This window comes from Oncorhynchus masou, chromosome 4, assembly GCF_036934945.1.
Source record: "Oncorhynchus masou masou isolate Uvic2021 chromosome 4, UVic_Omas_1.1, whole genome shotgun sequence".
In the NCBI taxonomy this organism is placed as follows: Eukaryota; Metazoa; Chordata; class Actinopteri; order Salmoniformes; family Salmonidae; genus Oncorhynchus; species Oncorhynchus masou.
This window is the reverse complement of record NC_088215.1, coordinates 7,324,817-7,346,660: the sequence shown is the minus strand read 5'-3', so window position 1 is coordinate 7,346,660 and position 21,844 is coordinate 7,324,817. Positions and strand designations below refer to the sequence as shown.

The 21,844-nt window shown below is 42.7% G+C and overlaps 1 protein-coding gene across 1 annotated transcript in view; it reads left to right on the top strand.

The window, feature by feature from the left end:
• LOC135522487 (protein kinase C alpha type-like) overlaps positions 1 to 21,844 on the top strand; it is a 226,709-nt gene that overhangs the window by 113,120 nt on the left and 91,745 nt on the right. Inside the window, exons 4-5 of the mRNA XM_064948789.1 lie at positions 12,670 to 12,781; positions 15,153 to 15,281. Of these exons, the coding sequence (XP_064804861.1) occupies positions 12,670 to 12,781; positions 15,153 to 15,281 (241 nt within the window). The remainder of the gene's footprint in view (positions 1 to 12,669; positions 12,782 to 15,152; positions 15,282 to 21,844) is intronic.

Sequence of the window (21,844 nt, the reverse complement as noted above, 5' to 3'; positions counted from 1 at the left end):
TCCTTTAAAATACAGCTCAATTTATCCCTGCAGCCTAGTGACTAGTAGCTTGGTATTCCTAGTACAGTGCCATTAATATTTTGGTAATATTTTTGAGGGAGAGTGCTTCGTAGGTAAACAGTGTGTTGACATTTGAATCACGTTTGTGCTTCGTAAGTAACAGTATATTGACATTTTGAATCACGTTTTTTTTAAATGAATATATAAGAATAAAGCCGTGTAGAACTGTAGCCCTGCTACTGCACAACAGACATGTCTTCACTGAACAGAGATGAACAGAGTGGCAAGGAAATAGACAACCATGTTGTTGTGTGTAAGAGCTTAAAAGCCCTTCTGATGTGATCAGATGTTTTTCCACTGTTGATTGCCTGCATTTTAAATCGGTTTGCCTCCTGGGTCTTTGGCATATTCAGTATGACTACGTCATTTGGATCAATGCGTCACCATCATAATTATCTGAAGGTAGTGTTTTGTATGTACTTTCATTTCCCCGAAAATAACTTCCAATCAAAGTTTGTATCCTCACAAATACTCACATTTTCTCAGCTCATTATTTCCTGATATTAAATTGTCTGGAGATTGGCCCTCTACCGTTACGCTGCAAAGACTCGACTCGGCGAAACGACGTTGCCACGAGCAGCACCGTAGATATTGCGGCTGAGCGAGGTGCAAGACTTCGCCTCTCGCGCGGTCACACCCAGCGGATTTGCACAGGTTTGCTTCACGTCGTCACGGTGTGGTAGCAACGGGACCGGGAAACAGCGGAGAAGTTGAGCTTCGCGCTTCAACGCTCTTAGTTGTTGACACACTACCACTGTTTACTTAGTGCGTCAACGTCATATTGCCCAGTCTACCTTTTTAAGTAGTCTTTGATTGTCTATATAAAGCCATGGCCTTTTTACATTCTATTATAGCTGCCCCGGTGCCCCCTATTAGATGTGTTCCATCGTAGCTACAGTAACTTCAGAAAGTTTTCACACCCCTTGACCTATTCCACATTGTTATTGTGTTACGGCCTGAATTCAACATGGATGAAATGGATGTTTTCCTCCCACCCATCTATTATTATTTATTCCAAAATAAATACAAAAAATGTATAAGTTACTTAATATTCACACGCCCTGTTTTTGCAGTTTTACTTTAGGGCCTTATTGCAAACAGGGGGCATGCTTTGGGATATGTTTAGTCTGTGTACTCCCTCTCTGCTGTTCCTTCTTTTCACGCTGTCATTTGGGTTAGTATTGTGGAGTAACTAACGGCACTGTTGTTGGTCCCATCCTCAAGTTTTCTCCTATCACAGCCATTTAACACTGACCAGTTTTCTTCCTATCCCCGGGAGCCGAGTTAGGAAGGACTCCTGGATCTTTGTAGTGACTGGGTCTGTTGATACAACTTCCAAAGTGTAATTGATATCTTCACCGTGCTCAAAGGGATATCTTCTTCTTTTTTACCAAACTACCAATGGGTGCCCTTCTTTGCGAGGCATCGGGAAAACCTCCGTTTTTTTCTCTTGTTTTTTTTTTCTTTTTTTTTTGTGGTTGGATCTGTGTTTTGAAATTCACTGCTCGGCTGAGGGACCCTTTCAGATAATTGTACGTGTGGGTTACAGAGATGAGGTAGTCATTAAAAAAACGAGTATTAAACAACATTATTGCACACAGAGTGAGTTCATGCAATTTATGTGATTTGTTAGTAAATGTTTACTCCTGAGCTGACTTAGGCTTAGGCCATAACAAAGCTATTGAATACTTATTGATTTGACATTTCTAAAAAAAAAAACATAATTTCACATTAACATTATGGGTAGGACATTTTAATCCCAATTTGTAACACAACAAAATGCGGAAAAAGTCACGGGGTGTGAATACTTTCAGTATAACAGTATATCAGAACGGCGATTAGCCGAATCGGATGTGTTTATAATGTTTGGTTTGGTCCAAAAGCCTGTATACCCAGTAAATCCCCAGGAGGAGCGTAGGCGTAATGGGTTAAATCCAATTCGGAAACAGGTCAGATTTGATGATCCCAGCTCACTGTGTCCCATTACTAGGTGATGTAATGCTGTCACCTCCGTGCTCCCCACACACACACACACAACTTAACTTCCTGGTTGGTACAAGTCCCACACACACTCCAGTCACGCATCTCTCATTAACTTTGAGAGGACCACCATGTTCAAGAGTAAAACGGGCAACGATTCGCTAAAAAGAGGCATATGCAAATTGATTTTGAGCTGATTTTTTTCATGAATGTGTCTCCCATTGTGCAATGTCATCTCAAGCGTAGCCATCGGTTGCAACCGTAGATCGTTTCTGCCGTCAATCTCAATTAACAAACCAGTTTGTCCACTACTTTGCCCAGCTAAGAAAAGGATCCATTCTGATGTTCCTCCATCCAGCTGTAATGATGTTTTCCCTGTACAAACCAGTCAATCATCCCCTATAACCCTGTAACCTGATACCCCCAGAATGCTACGCTAACTGCTACGCTAATGTAGGGTTTCCCAAGCTCGGTCCTGGGGCCCGCGCTGGGTGCACGTTTTGATTTTTAGCCCTAGCGCAACACAGCTGATTCAAATCATCAAAGCCTGTTCAGCTGTGTAGTGCTAGGGCAAAAACCAAAATGTGCACCCAGCGTGGGTCCCAGGACCGAGTTTGGGAAATCCTGAGCTAACATAGCACAAGTACTGACCTGAATTTTAATTTAATTTTTTTATTTTATCTTTATTTTACTAGGCAAGTCATTTAAGAACAAATTCTTATGTTCAATGATGGCTTAGGAACAGTGGGTTAACTGCCTGTTCAGGGGCAGGACGACAGATTTGTACCTTGTCAGCTCGGGGATTTGAACTTGCAACCTTTCGATTACTAGTCCAACGCTCTAACTACTAGGCTACCCTGCCACCCCAATGGCCAAAGTGAAAGACCCAGTAAGACCCTCTGGTCAGACATACTCATTTAGAGGCCATACGGCCAAAGTCTGGGACATGTATGTCTCCCCAGTGACCATTTATGTAGTGCCTTGCATATCTGTCACAGGGGACTGTTAACACGCACCTGAATGACAAAAAGCAGGCTAATATACATTCATATTAAAAGTTAACGTTACTCTAGGCATCCTGTGAATTATCTTGTGAAGTGAAATCCTAACCCAGTCTGCAAGCGTTTTCTTTACCCATGTTAACTGACGTGACCAGAGATAAAAACAATAGAAAAAGTCCTCTGCGGGTGAACTCTCCTCCCCTCCTCTCATTCAATCCTTGGAAGGAGAGAACAAGGCAAAAGATGGAAAACAAGTGGATAATCCTTCAGGATCAGATGTGTGTGGGTGGACATGAGTAACTGCAGCTGGTGCGGCAACCCTTTCTATCTATCTATCTATCTATCTATCTCTCTCTGTCTGTGTCTCTGTCTTGCTGTGTATCTCTCTCTCTCTCTCTCTCTCTCTCTTCCTTCCCCTCTCTTTTTAACCAGCCCGGTCTGCTTCGTCAAACACACAGTGGGGACAGCAAATTAAGGGGTGTTTGCCGTGTGTGAGGGAGAAGCAGGAGACGACAATGCAATTAAAATACAAACACTCACTCAGCCACTTTTATTACGGGGCTTTAATGTAGCATCCAAAACGACTCGGAGATGGAGTGGGATGAAGGTGGGAAATTGAAGCCATTTTGAAGGGGTGTTGTGGGCCAAGGTGCCCAGTTAAATCCAACTGTAATGTGAGACAGCTGGAGAGGGTGAGACAGCTGGAGAGGGTGAGACAGCTTGGAGAGTAGAGCTGGGACGATAAACCGAAAATGATCGACACCGAACCACTTATCGCAGGTATTTGATATCTGATATCGTTCATTGCGATAAGTAGCCTGTACTAGAGAAATGTGAAGTTTGAAACTTAGCTATTATGCGGGATTGATAATAGGACAATTGATGGCTACAACCATCAAGCTAGTAATAGTAGTTTAAAGGATCATTTAAAAAAAAACTGTGGTGCACCTTAATGTTATAAACGTATCGTTCTATTTATCGTTAGCTCATCAATTCAGGCAATTTATCGAGATATGGATATTTTTCCATTTCGCCAGGCCCTAATTGGAGTGTCCAAGAGTCCCCAAGGCCAGACTGTGTCACTGTGACACAAGGCTAAGTTCCAGATATGAATCACATCGTACTTCCCCGCTTAGCTCTCGGTCACCTCTCAACAAGACACGTCGCATCGTTCCCTTTCTCTCCCTCTTCTTTCACCAAGTGTGTTCCCTTTTTGGCCGGCAGTGTAAGATTGTGTCTCGAGGGAACTGATGAGATGTTTTTTGGCTGCTTTTCGCCCAGCTTCCCTCAGCTGGAGCAGACATTTATCCCCACTTTCCTGGAGAAGAGAGCAGCGCTCCGGTTTCCAGTTTTATAAACGGCCAGGTGTTCACATCAAACGGAATTCACTGCAGAGGGGGGTAGTCTGGATGGGGTTGTCAATGCAAATCCACTTAAAATTGGACTCTCTGAAAGAGGCTCATGGCTGAAATGGAGAAAACGTCGGGGAAGTGGGATGCCACTTGACAAACTGGCAGCCTTCCAGTTTTCAGGCAAAAGGATGACTTTGCCGTTTCACACACTGTCGAATGCACAGGCAGTATGAATGAATCCATGCCGTTTGAGCACTGAGGCCTCGTCCTACTCATGGCCTATGGACAAATCAATTCAGTTGCCGCTTCGGCTGTGAGTGAGTGACAGCCACGGTTGGCATTATTCTCCAATTGAGTATGGATTATGAGTAGGGAGTGTGATGCGTGCCGCTAATGACTATCAGGTCAGGTACGTGTACTTTCAATGTGCCGTTTTTCATCAAATTACTACCAGGTGTACACACAAATGCAACTTTCAATGCACTCCGTTCCGTGATGCTGACATGCTATTAACCTCTGGCCTCCAACCACGTCACATGACAACTGGAGCTCGGTTTACTGCTCTATTGCAATGCCGTGGTCCACTATTCCTGTGGCATCTGGCATCCTCTATCCAGCAAAGGCTCCAGAAAGAGAGAACTCCCTACTGTATTTACATGTGGCCTTTAGTTTCTTCAGGAGATTGTGTGCAAGATGGGACGTGACACTTTAGTTACCGTCTCCCATATTTGTCCAAGGTCGATAATTGTGCCACCTATTGACTTTAGACATGACCCCAAAGGGACTTTCCCCCGAGCGACAGCTTGGAATGTTTTCTCGTCTATAAAACAGTAAAACGGTGCACTATTGGACAGAAAGTGACGAGCAAGAAACGGAGTTCATAGATGTGACAGGCGGTGGAATGAGTTTGTTGCGTCGAAAACAAGTGGCTGCGTCATTGACCCGACTGAGTGCAGCATGTGAATGTTGTCCCCACAGAGATGCTGTTAAAATGACTTGGTCTTCTACTTCCTAATTCTATGGTCGTAACATTATGCTTCGGAGTTTATAGGCATGTGTTACACTCTTTCATTTCGTAGCTCAACGGCAAAGTAAGCTGTAGATTAGACCTCGCCCTTTATAGGGTAACATACAGTGCATTTGGAAAGTATTCAAACCCCGTGACTTGTTCCAAATGTTGTTATGTCGCAGCCTTTATTCTAAAATGGATTACATTACATGTTTTCCTTATACACAATACCATATAATGACAAAATGAAAACAGGTTTTTTAGAAATGTATAAACAGAAATACTTTATGAACATAAGTATTCAGACCTTTTGCTTTTGAGACTTGAAATTGAGCTCAGGTGCTTCCTGTTTCCATCGATCATCCTTGAGACGTTTCGACAACGTGATCGGAGTCCACCTGCGGTACGTTCAATCGATTGGACGTGATTTTGAAAGGCACAAACCTGTCTATATAAGGTCCCACAGTTGACAGTGCATGTCAGAGCAAAAACTAAGCCATGAGGGTCGAAGAAATTATCCTTCGAGCTCCGAGACAGGATTGTGTCTCGGCACAGATCTCGAGAAGGGCCTTGGTCAAGGAGGAGCTCCAGAGTTCCTCTGTGGAGATGGAAGAATCTTCCAGAAAGACAACCATCCCTGTAGCACTCCACCAATCAGGCCTTTATGGTAAAACTCTGTTTTGCTTTGTCAAAAAGATTGACAAGATGGGAAAAAACAACAACATTTAATCCATTTTAAAATAAGGCTGTAACATAACAAAATGTGGAAAAGGTCAAGGGGTCAGAATACTTTCCGAATGCAGTGTAGATCACTTTCAAACCGCATACTGAGGAGACCATTCCCGTTTTAGGGTAAGGGCTACCATAGATTACTCCAACATGCTGTAGGTAGGGCTGTTGCGGTGACCTTATTACCACCACACCGGCAGTCATGAGTCAGGACCGCAGTCAAATTCCACGTGAACATTGAGTCACGGCAATCTCCTGTTATGCACACTGGACATGGTTTGGTAGTACCCAACTTGCTAACGACCATCAGGTCCTAATGGCCTGTTTACTCAGGGCTCTATTTGTCCCTCTAACTACTCTGACATCACTGCAAATGCAATTGAAAATCACATCAAACACTTCTCATCAAAACAGAATCCTGTTTTTAAAACTCACCTCACTGTGATCAATTTGAAGAAAGAAGTTCAACAGCTGGTTGAAACTGAGTGTAAAGGATGGGCATTGGGGATGTTGTTTCACAGCCTAACACAAGGAAATGGACAGCTTTCTTAGGTGATGATTAATTCAAAACACCCATATGCATATTAGAGCTAATATGCATAGGTTTATGAGCCCAAGCCCCCCTCCCCCCCACACACACACACACAGAAAACGGAGATAAAATGATGATTGTGAGGTTATACAATGCATAGCCTGCTGCATATTATGCATGGCAGAAAAACATAAAACTAAACGTATTTAAGTTGTCTTTGGTGCATAATTGGTCTAGCCTATAGTTGTGGCCAAAAGTTTTGAGAATGAGACAAATATACATTTTCACAAAGTCTCCTGCTTCAGTGTCTTTAGCTATTTTTGTCAGATGTTACTATGGAATACTGAAGTATAATTACAAGCATTTCATAAGTGTCAAAGGCTTTTATTGACAATTACATGAAGTTGATGCAAAGAGTCCATTTTTGCAGTGTTGACCCTTCTTATTCAAGACCTCTGAAATCCGCCCTGGCATGCTGTCAATTAACTTCTGGGACACATCCTGACTGATGAGTTTTGTTTGTCCACCCGCCTCTTGAGGATTGACCCCAAGTTCTCAATGGGATTAAGGTCTGGGGAGTTTCCTGGCCATGGACCCAAAATATCGATGTATTGTTCCCCGAGCCACTTAGTTATCACTTTTGCCTTATGGCAAGGTGCTCCATCATGCTGGAAAAGGCATTGTTCGTCACCAAACTGTTCCTGGATGGTTGGGAGAAGTTGCTCTCAGAGGATGTGTTGGTATCATTCTTTATTCATGGCTGTGTTCTTAGGCAAAATTGTCAGTGATCCCACTCCCTTGGCTGAGAAGCAACCCCACACATGAATGGTCTCAGGATGCTCTACTGTTGGCAGGACACAGGACTGATGGAAGCGCTCACCTTGTCTTCTCCGGACAAGATCTTTTCCTGATTCCCCAAACAATCAGAAAGGGGATTCATCAGAGAAAATGACTTTACCCCAGTCCTCAGCAGTCCAATCCCTGTACCTTTTGCAGAATATCAGTCTGTCCCTGATGTTTTTCAGGGAGAGCAGAGGCTCTGAAGCCTTCTTCACAATAATTGAACCGCTCTCCTTGAAGTTCTTAATGATCCGATAAATGGTTGATTTAGTAGGTGCAATCTTACTGGCAGCAATATCCATGCCTGTGAAGCCCTTTTTGTGCAAAGCAATGATGACGGCACGTGTTTCCTTGCAGGTAACCATGGTTGACAGAGGAAGAACAATGATTCCAAGAACCACCCTCCTTTTGAATCTTCCAGTCTGTTATTTGAACTCAATAAGCATGACAGAGTGCTCTCCAGCCTGGTCCTCGTCAACACTCACACCTGTGTTGACGAGAGAATCACTGACATGGTGTCAGCTGGTCCTTTTGTGGCAGGGTTGAAATGTTTTCTGGGGATTCAGTTCATTTGCATGGCAAAGAAGGACTTTGCAATTAATTGCATTCATCTGATCACTCTTCATAACATTCTGGAGTATATGCAAATTGCCATCATACAAACTGAGGCAGCAGACTTTGTGAAAATTCATATTTGTGTCATTCTCAAAACTTCTGGCCAAGACTGTATACTCCAAAATTAAACAAATTCGAGTAATCACCATCTTGTGTGGACTGTGTTATTATGCATACTTGGTGGACTGGTTTGGCTACCTTATGCTACGCTCCAACATGTCTATCCACGAGTCTGGGAGAGAACGTAGAGCCCTAGGCTCATTGATTGTCCCGGGCGATTTTGAATAGCCTAGTAATAGGGAATTTTAATAATTAATTTGGTGACACATTACCTTTTAGCTATACGGAATATCTCACCGCCATTCGTTTCCATCTCCTCCTCTCTCTCCTTTATTCATTTCTCGAGTGTGCAGAGGGGCTGAAATATGTTTCGTTGCGAAACTATGTTGCTGTCGATGTTCCCGGACAGATTTCACTTGGTTTCCTAAATTAAGCACTGGGTAGCTGCAGGAACAAAGTTTGGCGTAATGTCACCTGTCAGGCAGCGATAGCATGCTCCTCAAACAGTGGTTGATGCGTAGAGTGAAATGTGTTCTTATATATATATATTTCTCAGCTGCTTATGTTAAGCACATGCTCCGCTATAAATCCGAAGTAGCCTACCCATCATTTGATAATGAGTCATGCTAAATCAAAACTCATTTTACATATTAGTAAAGACCAAATTAAATTGATGAGAGTTTGATGGGTGAAAATATGATCACTTGATGAGAGTACAGCGTGTACTCAAGCTTTTTTTGCGACTTTATCAAATCATCAACAGCCTATAGTTGCACCATGGAACCCACATAATGCGTTGATTTCTAAGACATTCTAAGGTTTGTATCATTCACAACTAAAGTTGCCAAATAACTAAATCTAGCACAATAGGACCTTTTTCCCAAATGATCACTTTTATGCTCATGACACTTCATATGTGCGCTCGTTCCGGAATGGGAAACATATCCGTTCTATTTTATTCAGCTAACGTGAATTATATTCTTCTGACTATAAAATAATTTAATATAAAATAATGCCATGGGACTTGTTAGCTAATCTTGTCAGCTAAACGATCACGCCTACAGCCTATGGCATGGAGCATAGCCAGGTAACATACAGCATATTCTGTTCTTCAGAAATACATTTGCTTCATATCATAATGTTTCCTTAGACCTGACTAAAATAAATAATGGATGTATTGTGATGGCGTATATTCAATTGGATTTATTTTACTATTTTAAATGTAGATGTTGCAAAGGCGCACATCAGCAGCTTGTTTGCGTGGAGGCCTGGATATACTAAATGTGTTTATGTTAATTAACGGTCAATTACCGTGGGCCCGGCTTTAGTTTGCGTAACACTAAACGGCTGACACAGTTTCATGACCGCCACAGCCCTAACTGTAGGTATGAAGTAGATTTTCTACATGCAGAGCCCCATCTCAAATCTTCTTATTTACTATCTCATGATCGCTTTAATGCCGTTATCATCAACGTGTCTCCGTCTCTTTCGTCGTAATTGACTTTACTTCGATATCTTTTAACATCTTTTATTTCAGTCATTTCATTTTTACAATGGGCTGACAATATATTTCATTTCCAGCGAGGCTCAGCATACTCTGTTCTGATCCGCCCGTTTAAGACAAACAGTTATTTTTTTTATTTTTTTTATCTCGAACGTCCTGTTCTCGGTGGATATATAAAAGTGAGTCCTTATGATAATTGCCGTGATTTGACTATCCAAACTCCAGTACGAACAAGGATCTGATGAGGTGTTGCGTCTCGTAAAGCTCTGCCGTTGGCCTGATTCTAAATAGGGGCTGTTAACCCCGATATGTAAATAAATATATGGTCACGTTTGGAGATTATAACACAAAGCCAGACACACTCTACATGTAGAACTACTGCTCCAGGGAGTCTACCATGCTCTACCATACTGAACTATGATAGGCTGCAATAGTGTTTGTATGGGTGACAGATAAAGGGACACATTTTCTCTCCTTCTTCTTTTGATCTCCTACACCTGCACTTAGACCTTTTCTCTTTCTTCACTGCTCCATAAGGGCAACTCTCCTATTTGATCTTGGGCAACACTCTCCTATTTGATCTTGGGCGACACTCTCCTATTTGATCTTGGGCGACACTCTCCTATTTGATCTTGGGCGACACTCTCCTATTTGATCTTGGGCGACACTCTCCTATTTGATCTTGGGCGACACTCTCCTATTTGATCTTGGGCGACACTCTCCTATTTGATCTTGGGCGACACTCTCCTATTTGATCTTGGGCGACACTCTCCTATTTGATCTTGGGCGACACTCTCCTATTTGATCTTGGGCGACACTCTCCTATTTGATCTTGGGCGACACTCTCCTATTTGATCTTGGGCGACACTCTCCTATTTGATCTTGGGCGACACTCTCCTATTTGATCTTGGGCGACACTCTCCTATTTGATCTTGGGCGACACTCTCCTATTTGATCTTGGGGCCTCTCCTATTTGATCTTGGGGGCGACACTCTCCTATTTGATCTCCTATTTGATCTTGGGGGGGCGACACTCTCCTATTTGATCTTGGGGGCGACACTCTCCTATTTGATCTTGGGGGCGACACTCTCCTATTTGATCTTGGGCGACACTCTCCTATTTGATCTTGGGCGACACTCTCCTATTTGATCTTGGGCGACACTCTCCTATTTGATCTTGGGCAAATCTTAAGAGGTATATTACATTGGCCTGGGATCAGTTTCACAGCACGATTATCCAGGTGTTGCAGATGGCTGCTGGAGGGCTGGATACTGACCTCAGAGCCGCCCTTGATGATCCAGTGATAAGCAGGGCGAGATAAATCATGTCAGAATATAATATGGTGTCAGAAGTCTACTGGGTCATTGTAGAGGAAACAAGGAAAATAGTGAAACCAAAAGGCAAGGTGTATAATATCTATCCTTGTCTTTTCTGACGTCTGTTAGTCATCCAATCCTTTTCTCACCCACTCTCCTTTGAATCAGATTAATATACTGTGATTCTCCATGAAAACATTATTTTTTTTTGTTCATAGTGTGTACCACATCATTAATAGTGTATAAGACTGATTTTAAATTGCACCAGCGTGGCCTGGAGGACAGGGGTTGTGTATTAGCAAGGTATTGAACTGACACATGAAGGCCATGGTCTGTTGCTCTTTTGCCTCATACAAACCAATTACGGAGTGACGCACTTTTTTTTGCCCAATTACAACAAAGCTTATTGGTACGTACAGTGGAAAACCTGTTTTTGCTGCTATTACCAGTTTGGAACATAATGTCGTGTACACTTACTGTTACAAAGTCATCGTTCTATTTGTTTGTTTGTACCAGGACATATACAGTTCCTTCAGAAAGTATATACACCCCTTTTACTTTTTCAAAGAACAATTAGAAGCTGAAATGTCTTCAGTCAATAAGTATTCGACCCCTTTGTTGTGTCCTAAAAATCCATTTTCAAATGTTTCTTCCACTTTGACATCACAGAGTATTTTGAGTAGATCGTTGACCGGAAAAAAATGACAAATTCATTTGAATCCTACTTTGTAACACAACAAAATGTGGAAAAGGTTATGGGGGTGTGAATACGTTGCGAGTACGTTCTGAAGGCGCTGTACATATTATGGCGGAGTGGCACTTAGAGAGTACAGTAGATCAGTTCCAGCTAATAAAAAGTCCAACCGTAATGTAAGGTGCAGCCATTGCTGTGGCTCAGACGATCGGTCTGCATGGGATTGGACCTACTCTTGGAAGTTTTATTTCCGCCTCAAGTGTGGCTGCAGTTAATTCATTGGACAACCACTTGAGTTTTTGATCATGGGCATTGGTCCACATTGTGCCGATTGCAATCAATGCACGATCAGAGCTGGAGTTCTGAGTCTGCAGGACATGCTTTTGACAGCTTTCTTTTCTTTTCTTTTTTTTGCAGACCTTTTAACAGCACCGGTCAGTGCAAAATAGAATGAGAGGTTTGGAGATCGCGATGGTTCTATTTAGAAAAGTACCATATCCTCTCATTTTCAATTCTGTAAAATGTCCCCGTTTCAATATTAGAATAGTCCTTGCAGAAAGGATTTTGCCCTTAACCTTGTCTGTTTAATTCATTTCATTTTTGCTCCTTTCCTGTCCTCATAGAAAGATACTTTGCCAAGCCAATGCTGAAGAACATGCTTTGTATAGACAGTACAAGTTTTTTTTTTTTTCATTTAAAAAAAAAAGTTTTTAATTCAAACTAAATGACTAGCGCTGACTCATCTCATGTTATCTCATGTATCGATTTTCATATCCTGCCACGTCTGGCTCAGTTGAATAGCGTTTCCATCATTACTGTGTCTGTGGAAAAGGAACTTGAACTGTACAGGCGGGAGTTAATAACGCTGCGTTTATGTTTTGGGTACCTTTTCTGTTGCATCACCCCTCTGACCATACTGCTTATTGTACATGGTTATACTTAACTAACGGCTCACCGTGTCTCTCTTGTCTTTGCAGGACCCCAGAACCAAGCACAAGTTCAAGATCCACACCTACGGCAGCCCCACCTTCTGCGACCACTGTGGCTCTCTCCTGTACGGTCTCATCCACCAGGGGATGAAGTGTGACAGTGAGTAATGTACCCTCGTCATCCACTTAGACTGGGGATCCCGACGCACCACCTGCGACGTCAACATTTAAGCTGACACGCGGTGCACCTGGCTTGTGGCCAATCCAACCGATGATGGAACGCTGGTGTTCCACCCTTCGCTGTCGATCCCACCCACTGATGTCGTCTGGTTTGCTTGGTTAGCTAGCTAGCAGGCTACGCTGAATGAAAAATGTTGTTGTTGTTGGTCCCCGTATTTCATGAGCTGAAATCCTCTCACGAACGGTTAGTGCTGACTGCTCTTCCCATTAACAGACAGACAGATGGGAATGCCGATTGGGGCCCGTCTAAAGTGGACAGAATGCTAAATGCACTGGCAAGCCAAAGAGGATATGGAGCTCTCTCCTTATACTGAAATGTGTTCTAGTGGGCTATGATGGAGCCAGGAATGCTGTGATGAAGCTGGACCTCGCTGGTGAAAGTGGTTTCTTGATTTGAAGAGGTTTATGTTGGCTAGGTGTTAGCAACACCCGGGGAGTCAGTTCATAACATTAGCTGTTATCATTCTTTGGCAGTGTTATGATTATGTCATTATGCAAAAATGCTCCAAAACAAACCTTTTAATGTGAGAAAAATGATGACATTTCTATCACACATTTACTTACATAACTCATGTAAATTATTATGAGGTACATAATGCAGCCTTCTGGTCTAATAGTTACCTGCCTCATTCCTATGATAGGAATGTAATGCATTTTCCCAGGCAGACAAAGACAGCTTCGCCAGGGTGTTTGAATTGCCCTGCTTATTGGTTTCCTGTAAAGCACCGGCTTGGCTGTTTGTCAGCACAACGCCTAACATACGATTCCCTTAGCATTCCCTGGGCTAGCATGATGTCCATCACATTACACCACAGCTCTATTGTTGCTTCACCTTTTCTAAATGAGCCTGTCAGAACTGACGTTCTGTGTCTGACTATCATTGCCAATCGCCAGTTTGAGTAGCCTTCAAGTCACTCTGACAGCTTCCACACAACTTTATTATTATAATAATAATATATTATATTCTTACTGCTGATGGGATGCTAAAGTAATGAGAGCAGTTCAAACTATACTGAACAAAAATATAAACTCAACATGTAAAGTGTTGGTCCCCATGTTTCATGAGCTGAAATAAAAGATCCCAGAAATGTTCCACATGCACAAAAAGCTTAAAATGTTGGGCACAAATTTGTTTACATCCCTTGTTAGTGAGCATTTCTCCTTTGCCAAGACATTCCATCCACCTGACAGGTGTGGCATATCAAGAAGCTGATTAAACAGCATGATCATTACACAGGTGCACCTTGTACTGAGGACAATAAAAGGCAGCTCTGAAATGTGCAGTTTTGTCACACAACACAATGCCACAGATGTCTCAAGTTTTGAGGAAGTGTGCAATTGGCATGTTGATTGCAGGAATGTTCACCAGAGCTGATACCAGAGAATTTAATGTTAATTCCTCTACCATAAGTTGCCTCCAACCTCGTTTTAGAGAATTTGGCAGTACTTCCAACCGGCTTCACAAATGCAGACCACTTGTATGGCGTTGGGTGGTCGAGAGGGTTGCTGATGTCAACGTTGTGAACAGAGTGCCCCATGGTGGCGGTGGGGTTAAGGTATGGGCAGGCACCGAACACAATTGCATTTTACCGATGGTAATTTGAATGCACAGGGATACCGTGTCAAGATCCTGAGGCCATTGTGAGGCATATTTTTTTTTAAGGTATCTGTGACCAACAGATGCATATCTGTATTCCCAGTCATGTGAAATCCATAGAATAATGCCTAATGAATGTATTCGAATTGACTAACTTTCTTATATGAACTGGAACTCAGTAAAAATTGTTAATTGTTGCATGTTGCGTTTATATTTTTGTTCCTTATGAATACATAGCTCTGAGTCCGGCTAGCACTGGCAGGAGTATGGGGTAACGTTAAGCTAGCTGCACAGTCACATTGGCTACCAAGCAACATGAGATCATTTCTAAATTCTGGAGGCAGTGGAAACACGATTTGAGCTAGCCCACCAAGGACCAACACGGGTTGATTTCAAAGTTCCAATGGAAACAAGGCTTTAGATGTGCTCAAAGTACATTCAAACAACTTTATTGCCATCGCTCATACTGCACAATGAAGTGAAATTACAATTCTGTAATATTGCCGAATGATGATTTCCATGATTTAAAACTGCATTTCCATTTCCTGTCCATTCGTTCCAGCAGTTTCCCCTCTGAAACACACACATGATTCCAGAGATCTCTAAATATACATTATCAAAGCTTCTGCGCGGCTTTATTTATTTATTAGTACTCTTTTTCTGTCTGTCTTTCTGTGTGTCTGCATCCCTTCAGCCTGCGACATGAACGTGCACAATCAGTGTGTGATGAACGTGCCCAGCATGTGTGGGACTGACCACACCGAGAGGAGGGGACGCCTCTACCTGAAGTGTGAGGTCACAGAGGACAAGCTGCAGGTCACAGGTAGGCCTCCGGACCGGACCATCTCTCAGACGAATCTATTTCTCACTGTTTGTCCCAAATGGCACCTTATTCCTTGTATAGTGTACTACTTTTGACCAAAGCCCACGGGGATCTGATCAAAATTAGTGCACTATGAAGAGAGTAGGGTGCCATTTCATGCACATCCGTTTCCTCCTTCCCCAGTGGGGTTATGATGCGTAATGGCTGATGAGGGCTTCCTCTTACCTTTTCACAATCAGTCCCAACCATCAGTCCCCAACCACTTTAGCTGTCAGTTGCCTGTTACAGCCCCATATTGATTGATAAGAAAGAAACCACTTCTGGCCACAAATCCATTCACAGCATGGATCGCTCCCACCAGGCAGTCATCACCACTGATTCCTGGCAATCTATGTGTGTGTTCGTTCTTGTGGGTGTGTGCGCCCATGTACATGTGTGCTCCCTCTAACCTGAGCCTACATTGATTTCTATCTACACAATTGTCAATCGCATCAATAGGCCCAGGCTTTGAAAACCATTCCGTTTGTAAAAACACCCGTTTACAGTTCAATAGATGAAGTGAACTGGTTATCATACCAAATATCCCCATTGTCTGTTTTTGAGTGACAGCAGCCCAGAGACAGCATGTGGTGAGGCAACCATCACTTAACAAAAGCCTCCAGTCTGCAGCCTACAGAGACACGGGTCAATTCCCTTTGGTATTCAGCTCAATACTGTGTGTGCTTTCCAAATAGCACCCTGTTCCCTATATAGTGTGAGACCAGCGTTGAGGAAGGCGGTCTTGATCGCACTGTTGGGCCTGGACCAGCCCCGCCGAAAGCGCAGGTCCGTGTGGATCTAGAGATGGTTAAAGTCACGAAAGCAGGCAGGGGAGTTCCACCTTCTCATTCAAGAGCTTCGACTGTTTGGAGAGGAACTCCGAAGTTACTTTAGTCTGGACCGAAGCCAGTTCGATCACCTGGTTGGAGCCAGGATCGCCCAGATGGATACCAACTACCGTGAGTCCATCAGCCCAGTTGGCGATTTGCAGTTCTACAACTACAAGGGTACATATTCAGTTGTACCCTTGGCTGTAGTAGACGCAATCTACTGTTTCCGTGTTGTCGATGTTGGTGCTTATGGCGAAGGAAGTGACTGCGGGACCCTCCGGAACTCTGCAGGGGGCCAGGCACTTCAGGATGGCACCCTGGATATTCCACCACCTGCATCACTGTTCCCCACGTCTTCGTCGGCGACGAGGCCTTCCCTTTAAGACCCAACCTCATGAGGCCCTACGCTGGACGCCTGCTGCCATTGTCAAAGCCTGTAAGGATCTTTAACAAACAGACTGTCCGGTGCAAGGTTAGTTGTTGAATGCGCCTTTGGGATTCTGGCAGCCCGATGGAGATTGTATCGGGTAGTGCTAGTGCCCCCTCAAATGTCGATGCCTGCGTGAAGGCCACATGTTCTCTACAACTACCTGCGGAGGTCATTCCAGGAGCCACTCCGGATGGAGATGGGCACGCCAAGTGGTCACCTACCCTATGTCACCAGGGCAGGTGCCAACAACGCCCCCAGACAGGCACTCCAGGTGAGGGAGAAGCTGACCACCTACTTCTCATCGCCAGTAGGTGAAGTCCCATGGCAGCATGCCATGGAGTGAAAAAGCTTTAAGAGCCCCATAACACAAAGGTTATTTTAAGAACCATCCACCGTTGTCCATAAAATTGAGTTTTTTATGTATCATTGTCTCTCTTCATTTGGAAGCTATATTTAAGTGAAATTTGGGAGTAAAGACCACACCTTAACCCCTTCCCTCTCCCATTACACATCTGGCATGGTACACCAGGTGAGTGGGAGCACTGATTAAGGTTATACGACATACAGTCGGTATGATAACAAAGGGAAAGGGTAACCTTGGTAACCTAGGGTCCTTACAGATAGTACAGTTTACCACCATGTTCACTGGCCTGACAAAATACAGGTGGGAAAAAAAATGTTTTAAAAAATGAAGAAATAAACAGATTATTTGAATATTATTACACTTCTGAAACAACTGACTATGAACACATATTTTAATAAGTATTCAAGTACAGGAAAGAACATGACAGGCATGTGTGTTGTAAAAATGTTTTAAAAAATGACACTATTTGAAAGAGTGTGTGTGTGTGTGTGTGTGTGTGTGTGTGTGTGTGTGTGTGAAAAATAAATGTAAAAAATGAATGTGTAGCCTGTAATCTGTAAGAGAACAACAAGAGCATGTATCTTTGGCACAACTGCAGACAGATACAGGGACTACTCATAAAGCCTAGACGTAGTCGAGGAACTTCAGACATGGCCATAAAGAGCGAGAGGACAGGGCACTGGATATCTGAGGTACCAGAGAGGAGTGGAGGAGAGGTATGTGTGTCTGTCTCTGAAAAAAAGGAAATAATATGTAGCCAAAACACAGCTAAACAAACAAATGGCCCCTGGATGTCATGGACCAGTCGATGGAACACAACTTCACAAAAAGTTTCAACACCCTGGTTTTCAAGTGGTTTTAAATGAAATAAATATATTTACCTTCAGTCTCATAAGAGACCAACAAGAGCATCTGAATTCTCCGGTATATGAGTTTCAATTCTGTCAATTCAGAAATGTATGTAACACTAATAATGAATGTTATCCTAAGACTTTAGAAACAAATGACTTTATGAATTGACTGAATTTAAACGGAACTGACGTGTGTGAAAAGAAAGGTACACTGAGGGAAAAACAAAACAACAAGGTCAAAACAAATGGACATCTCTGGAAGGGAAGAGAAAAACAGACAACTCCTCTTCCTGTCCTTCCTGTGAGCTGGTCGGCTAAATGGACTCCATCTCTGGAAGGGAAGAGAAAAACAACAACCAGACAACTCCTCTTCCTGTCCTTCCTGTGAGCTGGTCGGCTAAATGGACTCCATCTCTGGAAGGGAAGAGAAAAACAACAACCAGACAACTCCTCTTCCTGTCCTTCCTGTGAGCTGGTCGGCTAAATGGACTCCATCTCTGGAAGGGAAGAGAAAAACAACAACCAGACAACTCCTCTTCCTGTCCTTCCTGTGAGCTGGTCGGCTAAATGGACTCCATCTCTGGAAGGGAAGAGAAAAACAACACATACACGCTTAACATAATATGACACCATAAAAGGTGAGATTTATGTTTACACTATACAAGCAGTATATAGCTGTTAGAGGCATAAATTGGAACAGTGTGGTAAAGTTGGTAATACGTGCTGTTTACTCATGGAATTTGTATTTCAGATCAAAAGCTGAATGTGACAGGCAAATATGTAGACAGCAAACTGTTGTTTTTAGGATATGTTCTAACCCAGAAACAACAGCTATACATTTACCTCATATTAATACTTTGATCTGAAATACCAATTAACCTACATGAGTATACTGTAAAAATGACCTACTTTACTTCACTGTCGCAACACTTAGGACACTACCTGTGATGTAAAACAAAAACAAATGTACCATTGAACTCGGCTTCGTAAAAGCAGCTGATACATTTGAACCTTGACTGCTGCTTTTCTTTGCTGAGGCAGCCTCTTCAGTGTTGGCACCAGGCTCATGGCAAAGAGGGTCTCTTCATCCTCCTTCCTGTGAGCATCAGGTTGGGCTGCATCCCTCTCGACGGCTTGGAGGAGCCTCTGCTGAAATGACTTGAGTGGATCTGGGGGCTGGTGCCTCCTCCGACGCCTGGTGTTACGTTGTTCCTCTTCGTTTCTCTCCTCATTTGTCTCCACTGCCACATCCTGTTCAACGAGGTGCTCAGTGGTCACTTCTGTGAGTTTCATAATAATCTCAGGTGGATGATGTAGACGTTGTAGAGGGTCTCACTCCACTGGTGGTGGTCATACTCATGGATGATGGAGACGTTGTAGAGGGTCTCACTCCACCGGTGATGGTCATACTCATGGATGATGTAGACGTTGTAGAGGGTCTCACTCCACCGGTGGTGGTCATACTCATGGATGATGTAGACGTTGTAGAGGGTCTCACTCCACCGGTGATGGTCATACTCATGGATGATGTAGACGTTGTAGAGGGTCTCACTCCACCGGTGATGGTCATACTCATGGATGATGTAGACGTTGTAGAGGGTCTCACTCCACCGGTGATGGTCATACTCATGGATGATGTAGACGTTGTAGAGGGTCTCACTCCACCGGTGATGGTCATACTCATGGATGATGTAGACGTTGTAGAGGGTCTCACTCCACCGGTGATGGTCATACTCATGGATGATGTAGACGTTGTAGACCTCTCTGCATCGGTGGAGGCGGTGGTCTCACTTGTAAATGACGTAGAGGGTCTTGATGCACCGGTGGCGACAACACTTGTGGATGAGGTCGTAGAGAGTCTGGCTGTAATATTGCCACTCGTTGGCCTGAAGCTGCTGACCCAGACCTCTTCTTCTCTTTCTCTGCCCTTCTCTCTCTCTGATACTTGTCCCTGAGTCCTATCCACTTCCTCCTACAGTCTTCTTCTACATAGACATGAACATGATAAGCCAAACCATTACCAAGCATAACTATAGTTATTAGATAGCTATCATGGACATGTCACCTACAGTGTTCACACACACACATGAACATGACACAAACCATTACCACATAACTAACACACACACACACACATGTCACACACACACACACACACACACACACACACACACACACACACACACACACACACACACACACTGTTATCTGACCAAATTATCAGGGGTACAGTAGTATCTACCATTACTATTATTATTTATTTGACATTCACACTCTTTCAAACATGATTATTTGGGAATGTTATCAGGGGTAGTAACGAGCATAATTTATATGACCTGCACCAGCAGGTATATTTCACTGGTCACCCCTAAAGCCAATTCCTGCTTTGGCCACATTTCATTCCAGTTCTCTGCTGCCAATGACTGGAGCGAATTGCAAAAATCACTGAAGCTGGAGACTCATATCTCCCTCACTAACTTCAAGCACCAGCTGTCGGAGCAGCTCACAGATCACTGCACCTGTACATAGCCCACCTGTAAATAGTCCATTCAACTACCTCACCCCCATACTGTTATTTATTTGTTGCTCCTTTGCACCCCAGTATCTCTACTTGCACATTCATCTTCTGCACATCTATCACTGCAGTGTTTAATTGCAAAATTGTAATTATTTCGCCACTATGGCCTATTTATTGCCTCCCTTGCACACAGTGTATATAGACTTTTTTTTTCCTTCTCTCTTTTGTTATTGACTATGTTTGTTTATGTGTAACTCTGTGTTGTTGTTTGTGTCGCACTGCTTTGCTTTATCTCGGCCAGGTCACAGTTGTAAATGAGAACTTGGTCTCAACTAGCATACCTGGTTAGATAAATGTGAAATAAAAACATTTTAAAAATGTGTCCAACCACATGTGACCATCTGCAAAAGATACCTGCATCAGTATAGTTGCCTCGCTGCGCAAAATGTTATGCAGCAGTGATGTGAAAACGCAGTCCGTGTGTTCTAAGCGTTAGATGGCTAACAAATACTAGGATGGAAGCAAATGTAAGGGATTATAACGTCATAACGAATCATGCAAAACATGTACAGTTGACAGCAATATGTTAGTTAATGTAGAGACAAACGATTATGCATATTTTTTTAATCATAAATTTCATTTTTCAAAAATCGCGATTTAGCAAGCTAGCTGACTAGCTTTATGGGTGTTGTGACATGGGTATGAAATTGTAATTCTGGTTGTTTGTTTTAGGGACACCTGAAACAACCTGCAGACCAGGCTGTCGTCTTGTGAAACAGTGGATCTAAAGAATCTAGCTAGCTACAACATTAACTGCAAATTAAATGTGCAATTTTGTATGCTTGCCTTGCTGATATTTGCCATGCAATGCTGATAGATGAATAACATAGCTAGCTATGTTCCTGCTTATTGTGCAGTGGAGGATAAAAAAATACCTGTATGCCTATGGATGTGTAGAAAGCTATCTATATACATGTAGTTATTACCATGCATGATATCCCCACATTCTAGCCTGCACATTTAATATATTCACTGATCACGTACTCTCAGTTTAGGTATGAATGTCTATGAGGTAATTTTTCAGTCATATCCAATACCAGGAGTATCAAATTATTTGTCTTTGAATGATGCTGTGTCTGCATATATGTATTACAATTATACATTTCAAAAGTGTTTACTAATCTTTGTCCTGAGACATCAATGGTTACACTGTAACTAATAGACTAGAAACAGGATTTAACTAGTTAAAGGCTAATTTCTAATTCATATATACAGAAATAAAACATTTAAAAACAGTACACTACACTTCCTATGCATGATGTTGTCGTGTCTTTACTATCATTAAATTGAAGACGTATAGTTTTTATCAAAGATTCTCTGTAATTAGTATTACGCGATTAAACCAATTAATCATGTAACTGTAATTAACTAGGAAGTCGGGGCACCAAGGAATATATTCAGATTACAAAGTTATCATTTCCTAAAATAACTTTTCAGATATTTTCATATCTGATCAATAGTCTTCTGATTA